At 41.1% G+C, this 9,713-nt stretch overlaps 1 protein-coding gene across 1 annotated transcript in view; it reads right to left on the bottom strand.

Annotated features, from left to right (window-relative positions):
- NLE1 (notchless homolog 1) overlaps window positions 1-9,412 on the bottom strand; it is a 17,765-nt gene extending 8,353 nt beyond the window's left edge. Inside the window, exons 1-6 of the mRNA XM_018571617.1 lie at window positions 9,271-9,412; window positions 7,545-7,762; window positions 7,140-7,219; window positions 5,446-5,522; window positions 4,941-5,038; window positions 2,496-2,688 (exon numbers count right to left, since the gene is read on the bottom strand). Coding sequence (XP_018427119.1) covers window positions 2,496-2,688; window positions 4,941-5,038; window positions 5,446-5,522; window positions 7,140-7,219; window positions 7,545-7,762; window positions 9,271-9,405 — 801 coding nt within the window. The 5' untranslated portion in view covers window positions 9,406-9,412. The remainder of the gene's footprint in view (window positions 1-2,495; window positions 2,689-4,940; window positions 5,039-5,445; window positions 5,523-7,139; window positions 7,220-7,544; window positions 7,763-9,270) is intronic.
- Between the last annotated feature and the right edge of the window lie 301 nt (window positions 9,413-9,713).

Raw genomic sequence — 9,713 nt, 5'->3', positions numbered from 1 at the left:
AAGGGCTAGATACTGGAAAAAAAAAAAAAAAAAAGCTTTAGGCCAGGCACAGGATAACTTCTATCCTACTAGAATGTATCAATTGAATCAGAAGACAGAGGGGTGAGGCCTGTGTACTTCACTAAACTCCCAGAATTTTTTTTTTTAGGTGAGCAGAAAAATCCTATTTTCCTTTTTGTCCATTGAGGGACACAGGAAGTTATTACCTTAAGGATATCCAAAAGGAATACAACTGAGGGGTAGGCAACACCGCAAACTGTTTCAGGGATCTTGGGCCCAAAGCTGGCATCAGATGAGGCTGAAACGTCCACATGATACAACTTGGAAAATATGTGAACAGAAGACCAGGTGGCAGCCGTGCAAATTGGGAATTAGTTGCTTGATGCAGAAAAGCTCAAGAAGCAGTCGACATCTGGAAGAGTGCACCTTGACAGGAAAGGGTGGAAGCCTAACCTTGAGACCATAAGCTTGAACAAGTCTTTCTAAAATGAAACAGTGGTTGGGAGGTCTGAACCACATCAAGACAATAGAGGGAAATTGACTTGATTAACCAGAGGTGGACAAAAAGGGACAGAAGAATAATTGTCCTTATCAAGGTTCAAAGCAGACACTACCACAAGCAAGAAGAAAGTTCTGAGTTTCACCACCACCACGTTCCTCGGCAAGATCAAAAAGCATTCCCTGCAAGATAAGGCTGTCAGTTCAGACAATAGCCATTCAGCGGTGATGGTTATATGAAAAATTGGCCTTGTGGGTAAGAGTAGAGAAGAGTGTCCCTAGTGGGTTGAGACACCGCTCCCCCTTACAAAGCTCTTGATCAAAGAGTGAGAGGCCAATGGTCTCAGAAAAAGAATGAAAAGGTCAGGTGCCTGACCCTTGATAGTGCCGAGAGCCAAAAGGTTCATTCAGACCCAGCTATAGGAAGGAGAGAAATCGTCCATTGAGGAAGCTCCTGGGTGAAAGCCCCAAGACCTCGCAGGAAGTAGATTTTCTAGCTTTAAGCATCCTAGGAATCACAGACTCAGAAATGCCCCATACCATAGAACCTAGACATCAATAGCCACTAAAGCTAGTACCCGAGAAGCAGGATGGCAAATCAGTCCTTGGGACAGAAGATCCTGACTATCTGTCAGAGGTCTTACCAAGCCTCTGCCAGTTCGGCGCAATGAGGATCACCAGCATCCCACTATCTTGATCCTGCTGTATACCCGGATCCATAGATCAGGGTATACTGGTCCCCTGGAGCCACCAGAACATCTACTCCTTTCACCAGGTGATCCCTGTATCTGGATACAGACATATCCAGTTAGGAATGAATACAAAAGTTTGCACAGAGCATCTCCCCCAAGATTATTTTATTAGTAATCTATCTTGCATACAAAGTAACCATTGTTGATGCTTTTTAGACTACATGGTCTTTGACATAACTTAAATCCTTTTAGAATCTAGGTGTCATGACCTCAGTCCCCATTCTGCCACAGGAAAGGAGGCAATGACACCTAGATCCGGAAGACCTAAGAGGGCTCAAAGAACTGTTAACTTGTTCAAAAACACAGGAAGATTGGAAAGGTGAAAACGAGCAGGGGACAGGACCAAATCTCCAGTTAGAAGACCTGGGGCACCACCTCATGCACCCAGCCATCTGGAATACAAGCTGTCAAATCATCCACAAAAGGTCAAAAGAGGTTACCCCAGTCTGGAAAGTGGGGGAACACTTTCATGTGAAGGAAGACTAGTCTGTAGATTTGGCAGACTTGGAATATCAGACTTTGCAGGTGGATGTACAGCCAAGCTTGGAAGGCCACAACGCTGAAGTCGAAGGAGTAGGGGAATTAAAGGTGTCCACAGTTCCATAGTATTAACCCCTTCCTAGGCATAATTGTTGGGAAATGGGGAATAAAGGCTTGCAGCAAACAATGAAAATGAAGTAGCTCCCAATGCTCAGTCCGACGGGCCCACTCCACTCAAATCTTTAAAATAGCCCTGCAGCTAACTTTTACCAGAACTGAATCTGGAAAGTGTCCCATGTGGAACCCAGTGTGCCCAATGGTCACTTGCAGTCTATTCCTGCAATATCCAGCCCAGTGGGGTCTGGGTGCGATACTTTAAAAGCCCGGCTGAGGAAGGCTACACTGGACAGCTGCAAACCGGAGGAAAACCTCCAGCAGTGGTGTCGAGAAAAGTGAAGAAATTGAAGGAAAAAGTGATCAGAAAATAATAGGTTAGTCTTTACAGAAGTAGAGCTGAAGAAAATGTTAATTCTCCTAGTAGAGAAGCAAAAAAACTAAGGCAGTCTGGTAATAAGAGGGAATATCGTGGGCTGGCCTTCCTGTATCCCTCAATGGATAAGACCCCCCCCCTCCAACCCCCCAAAAGAGCTGTAGATACACTTTGAGAATGGCAAGCATCACAAACTACATGCTATTTGACTGCTATATTGAAACATTTTGTGTTAAAAATTGAACTGCCTTTACTGTATTGCCAAAAAAACTTACATCACTTGCTCTCCAAGCTTTTATTGTTCTGTCCTGTGAAGAGGAATAAAGCAGGTCATCTCCTCCCCACTTCACAGCAGTCACTGATTGTGTGTGGCTGGTAAGTATCTTCTGGCACTGCCCCAAGACAGTATCCCAGATACGAATGCTACAGTCTTTGGATGCACTGGCAAGGTATCTGCACTCTGGATTCCTACAATGATAGGACCAAATAAATTACAACTACCATGGGGGCAAAAAAGGATAACCATACATAACTTAATATATCTTTTTTTTTTAAAGCGAAAATGAATGACAAAGCAATAGGATGACAACTATTTAGCTAATACACTATTAGAAAAGACAGATACAGCTAACTGCTCTCCTCCAAACCTAGAAGTGCAGTCCTGTTTGCATTGGGAGGCAAATTGGAACAGGTCAGCACATTGGGAAGACAGTTCTGATTAAAATAAGCTATTAACTCACTGTACAGATAAGAAGCAATTTAAAACACTGTACTGCTAAAAGCCGTAAGTGACACCTTTGAGTGGCAACTAAAACTATTACAATGCAAGCTGTCAGAACGCCTGAAGTTCCTTTTGTAGGCAATCTAAGATTTTTTTTTTTTTTTTAGACATTAAAAAGGTATCAATTTGACAGCATGTTTTGCTTTTCTAACTACTTATACATCTAACAATATAATGGAACCGTTTCAATATTCCAAACCTCTAAGGTTCTGCTTTTTCATAGCAGCCATGATCACTAAAAAGTGCCAAGTGCACTAGGAAGCATCTGAGTATGTTTCCAGCAGTAACCGGCTAGATGGCTAATTTGGGTCACTGTAGTACAATAGTAAATATACTCCTTTGACCCTAAAAGGGGACTAAAGCAAAAAAAAAAAAGTCGTCTCAAGTACTCTTAAAAGGAGAACTATGAGGCGAGTGATTTTCACTCATCCTCATAGTTCGAGCCGACGTGTGAAAATTAAACTGTCACACGTCGGCTCAATAGATCGGGAAGGCATAACGTCGCTCACTTCTGGATCATGTCCCTGCAGAGAGCTGCGACTGTCACTCACGGCTCCCTGCAGGGATTTCCCCCCTCCCCGATCCTCCAGCGCTGACTGGCGGAACGGACGGGGGCGGGCACAGCTGGCTCTGCCTCTAGATAGGCAGAACCAGCTGTCACTCACACAGCTGGGTGGATCTCGACAGTAATGACGGGATCCGTTCCAGGCTGCGGCGGTCACTACTCTCTGCAAGGAGAAGACCATGAGCCGAGTAATCAGTAGTTTATGATCGCTCAGCTCTCGATCGTTGGAGCCGGTGGGTGGGGCCAAAGTCCAACTTTCAGGAAAGTCAAGTCCTGGCTGCCCCATAGACATTAGATTAAAAGCTGGAGCAGGTAGCTGTCATCTAATGTCCATGGGCACATTTGCATTGAGGAACTATTGAAAATGAACGGCACAGCAATGTGCTGACATATGTAATGTGCATTACCGGAACACAGCAGTGTGAAAGGGCCCTTAAAGTTCTATTATGTTGCAGGACTAATTCGAAAAGGATTTCCAAAGTCCTTCCAGTGTATTACCCTATTTTAGTTCCAGAATATCAATCTTTAGCCATATTTTCTTTATATTCTCTGTTCCCAGACATGTAATTGTAGAACTAAAAGACTCATCTGGTTAAAGCATCTAGTCATTAAGAGAAAAGGTAAATGATCTCTTGCTGATCAATGTCAAAGGTTTGAAAGTGAACCAAGAGCACTAAGCAGTTGCCAATGAAGGTCATTAGACAGCCACTTCTCTAATAACAACCCTTTACACTATGTATAATTATAAACATTTGGATCTACCAGCAAGAGAAAAATGATCAGTACAGATGCCAGATTCATTCATCAACCTTTCACCAGGGATCGGTGTCAGTTTCTCACACATAATTTCATGGGCAACAATCATATCATATATAATTAACAGGCACGAGACAAACTTCCCAAGTAACATTTAGTAAGAGTGATGTCAGATGGGCACTTTTTGCATCAAGTCTATCAATTTAGTTGGTGTCTGTGTTCATATTTTTTCAGCTCAGCATATATATAGCATTCCATGTTACACTGCTTGCTACTTTTTGTTCTATGTTAACAACTGGATCTACTAATATGTCGTCTTAAATGTTTGCTGACAAATCAAATGCATTATTTTAAGTTTCTGAGCTAAAGAGGCCCAGACACTGTCCAAATGTTTAGTTTCATGTATACTGGCTCAGCCCACAAAAATAGATTCCTCTAGTTTCAACAGTTACAAAGGGAGTTTATGCAAGTCATATTCTTAGCTGAAGCCCTAATCAACGTTGCCTGCAAAGTCACCTGCTCCCATACCCTATACATGCCTGACAACTACATATTTCAGTAAAGTTTTTATTCCTCAAAAGCAAAACAAGAAGAAAATGGAGAAATGGTCTAGCTTACAAATGAAGAGGTTCCCAGCTCAGCCATGTTATCCATTTCGTGTGTCCGATCAATGTTTTGCCAATTTGCTTTCCTGTGCTTGGGTCCCATATAAAAATCTGAAAAAGTACAATAAGTCACCAGAAATAGATGCAGTGAATACACATTCAAGTCAGTTACTTTAAATACTGAAGAACAATCATTTAACCATGAGCATTTAGGACAGTACCAAAATACAAAATCAGATAACTTGCATATGTTGTTCACATGATCTGCATACTGTTGGATGACAAAATGTTAAATCGACTACACTGCAAATATAAGTAGAAAAAGAGAAATGGTAAAATATAGAAAGCCTTTGTATTGCTCATCAATTTACTGGGAAAAGTGATGCATAACTATCATAGTAGTTAGAAAGGGATATAAAACTTAATAAATCAAAAACTTAAGCCGATAATGTCACTATATGAGAACGGTAAAAGGATAATAGGAGTCTTTGCACATTCACCAGGCACTCACAACTCACCTGACTATTCTTACAGCCTGATGCAAGTTTCTTTCCATCTGGCGACCAAGCAATACTGAGCACCCAGTGTGTATGTCCTGTGATACAGAAATATGCCATTACAAACACATATCAATGAGTGCAATAAGAGGAAAATGAGCTTAAAAACAAGCCCTGTTCGACACCTGTAACCGCAGGTACTCTGGAGTAACATCATATCTCACTTTCGATTTCTCTTGATAAGCTCATCTTCTCCCGCCAGCCTTCTAATTTATAATGCAAACACAGAGCAGGAGCACAGAAAGAGGGAGAGAGCAGAGTACTGAGACAAGACTAAAAGGACTACACTGCAATTATTGAGAAATGTGAGAATTGTTCCACAGTGGCTGTAACTACAGAGGTCTGCAAGACCTTATTTTAAAACGTATTTGCTGCAATGTTAAAGTGTACCTTTGCCCATACTTTAAGAATATCGTAAATAATTTCTGAGAAATAACAGAGCTTTAAAACAAGTTGTCCCTTTCCTCTCTAACAGCATGCACTGTGAAGTAATTCATCCTGAAGAAAAAACCCTATCAGCTTACTATCTCCTGCTGTGTGAGACAGACAGGGTGCCAGGATTCTGCAGCAATATAAAGGAAAGGGAAAAAGATGATGTGATTTTAGTGTTCATGTTGTGAGCTTTAAAGATACATTTCTCCAAAATGCATATAGCTGCAGCGGTGAATGGGTGCCAGTTTTAAAGTGTTTTACTGCATGTTTAGAATATTTTAATTTACATAACCTAGAGAGTACTAGTTCACTTTAACAATATGTACATATTCAAAGATCCATAATTCTATTTCTCAAAATTAAAAACAGTTTTTCTAAGGTTTTTTCTATAACAGCTGTTCTAGAAATCACCCCCTTTTACAAACCAAACTAAAGAACAATTAAAGGGATGGTTCATCCAAAGGGGCTATTTTAAATATAAGTGGGATTTAGTTCCTGGTTTTACATATTTATCATATAGTTTCCTAAATACTCTTGACAGCCAGATCTCCCTACCATAATGCTGGACCCACTTTTATGTACCAGAACCTTGTACTGCTCTATATTTTACATAGCAATAAATACAAAGTCCAATAGCAAAATTGGAACATCCTTATGTAGCAGGTGTAAAGACTTAGGAATTCAAACACAGAGGTCTCGCCACCCCTTAAAAGGACCAAAAATAGGCCAGCGGGAGGCCAGTGTTAAATACACTTATGCCCCTGCTGTGTTTTTAAGATCTCTTAAAGCTCCTGAGCTTTCAAGCTCTCCGAAAACTGTGCCAAGAGTGCAGCAGTACTATTAGCTAAATGCTCCCGATCCATGCACTCTATATTTTTTGTCCCTACTAATTTATAGGATTAGTTGATGCAATGGAAGTCAATGGGGGCCACTGTTTGTAGTGACTAATTCCATTCATGAAATAACAGGTACAGGAAGTAGAGATCACACAGACCAGAAGGGCTCAACTAAGGGTACTGCTGTGCTCCCACTTAAATGTTTTTGGCAGAGCCGTTATCTTGAAAACTCTCCAGCATCTACCAAAAACATATCAGTTTTGGGTGGACTGACCCTTTAAAAGTGAACATTGATTATTTAAGATTAAAATATTTTTTTTTTGTACGCTATAATAGTAGCCACAAATGTGGCATAAAAAACCCCCCAAAACAGTCCATCTCACTAACCCTTGGATGTAAAGTGCGGCGTCTCTGTGCTGAGGTCCCAGAAGCGAACTGTGGTATCTCCTGACCCACTGGCCAAATACCTAAAGGCAAATATTAAAATGTCAACTCCACTCTAAAATGTTAAAGTTTTTCTTTGGGAAATGGGCGATTAGGGCAATTTACAAGTGAAGCTATACTGACCTACTAAGCCCTGTTGTATAGACCACAAGACCTCCACTTCCCACTGCTGTGCCTGTTATTGCTCATGAAGGCTCGCAATTACATAAATGGGCTTTAAAAATAATTCAGAGAGGTATGGGTCAGCAAAGTCAGAGGTTTGTGCATCTTTACAATAAGACGATAGTGGCAAGTATAATTTTGAACACTAGATGCCCTAAAAACCCTTCACAATGACATCATACTTACTTTCCAGTTGGGCTAAATGCGACTGAGATCACAGCCTCAGTATGTCCCTCCAAAGAACTGGTGCAACGCGTTACTGCACGGACCTTGAACACCGCTTGGGGCTGATAGATTATATCCAAAACTTTTTCACTTTCCACTGTCTGCTTCTCCAATGTTTTTTCTAAAGATGTCACAACCTCCACATCTTGGACAAAAAAGGCAAACGGCACCGTTTCCTCCTGAGGAAAAGGGAGAGTTAGTGGAAAAGAATCTAGGTCATAGATGAATAGGAAAATGTGTACTACTAACCTACAATGGTTCCAGCAAAGAAGACAATATAGTAGTAAAAGTCTGCCATAGAGTGATAGTCCAGGGCTGGACAAATCCCAGGAGCCAAGTAGTCAATGCTCCCTAAAAAAAAAAAAATCACAGCTGGTGCTTAACTTTTTAAGTTTTCTCTAGTTGTCAATGGAGCCGACTCCTGAATTCCATATTAATTTGTCCACCCCTGGGATAGTCAATTAAGGGATGCACTCTCTAAAACAAGAGCAAAGGGAAGTAATGTACAGCAGTGCTCCCCAACCTTTTTATCGCCGCGGACCGGTCAACGTTTAATAATTTTACCGTGGCCCGCTGAGGGGGGGGGGGCGTTGATTGTTTATATTTTATAATATATAAATCATTATTATAATTAATTATAATAATAATAATATATATTGTGACACACACACGCCTCCTGTGACTCACCTCCCCTCCCGCCTCCTGTTACTATGGACGCGGCCGGGAGGGGAGTCACAGGACCCGCCCCCTCACTGTGAAGCCCGTCGGCAGTGCGGGGCCCCTGTGCTCGAACACCGGGACCCTGCACTGCCCCATATTGCAGGACCGGACAGCACTGAGACTGTGCGGCCCGGTACCATTTGATCCGCGGACCGGTACCGGTGGGGTTGGGGACCACTGATGTACAGCAATTAATGCTTTATCTTTCATGTTCTTACCAGAAAAAAATAAGATGAAATCTGGTAAAAATCCAATGGACAACCCCTTGACTAATAGTTTTATTAAAACGTTTTGTTTAGGACAGAATGTGCAAAGGTTAGAACCTCTGTTAACTAGCTATTGCCGTGCCCCCATTGGGGAGTTCTCCTTTCTATGTGACTTGCAGACATAAAGGAAACAAGGGAATCTGTCCACCTTTTTGCTACAAGGCAGATTAAAGCACAAAATGACCTGCATCTGCTCTGTTCCGGTGGGAGGAGCCTATCTCTCTAATGCTGTCCTGGAAGGTGAGTAGAGAAATTAAATTTACACATTTAAAAAAAAAGGTAAAGCAGTCACTATATGCATGTTTTGACTAGTGGTGTGCAAATTAATATAGAGTTCTGGAGCCAGTCTATCCAATCCAGGATCCAGCTCACTGACAACAACTAGAGCAAACCTCAAAAGTTGGGCATCAGCTGTATTCTTTAAGAAGCATTGGTGACCTGGCTCCTGGGATTTGTTGAGCCCTGGATTGTGACACTATATTTAGCCATCCTGATGGAGCTGCTAATTAACCTATATTCTAGTTCATTACAAAATCTGCCCTGTTCAATCTATTCAGTGTGCAATGTTTACAACCAATTTGCTGCTTCTGCAAACAATCAAGCAAAATAACACAGGACTTAATTCAACAATAATATCAAAACATCAATATTATGACTTAACTGACATATATGTAATGGTTTTCCTTGATTGGAGACTATACCTCTTGTAAGAGAGCGTTGCAGACCAGCTGCAGTTTATCAGGAGTGATATCCACTGGTACATCAAAGGAGGATCCCAGCAACTCTCCACTTTCATTTTTAAACTGAATTAAAATTCTTCCTATGTCTTCCATCATAGCTGCAAAACTAATAGAAAAAAAACATGTATATTGCTTCAGTAGTCTCTCACTGAGGAATCTTAACACAACTATGAAAAAAATACATATTTATAAACTGTTAATTTGTGTCCAAAGGCTGTAGTATATAAACTCTAATGCAAGTATACTGTACCATTTCACCTGTCATAAGAATGAGCAATGTCTCAATACATCATTTAAAATGGCACTCCAGACTTTTCATTCTTTTAGATTTGGAAACACAGAATGATTAGAAACAGTCAAGTTTGAATCGTCATCTGTGCCCTGTCAGGAAGATTTCTGCTTAA

Source organism: Nanorana parkeri, unplaced genomic scaffold (assembly GCF_000935625.1).
Source record: "Nanorana parkeri isolate BGI_ZX_2015 unplaced genomic scaffold, ASM93562v1 scaffold1794, whole genome shotgun sequence".
In the NCBI taxonomy this organism is placed as follows: domain Eukaryota; kingdom Metazoa; phylum Chordata; class Amphibia; order Anura; family Dicroglossidae; genus Nanorana; species Nanorana parkeri.
The sequence above is the reverse complement of the archived record's forward strand: the minus strand, read 5'-3'. Positions and strand labels throughout refer to the sequence as shown.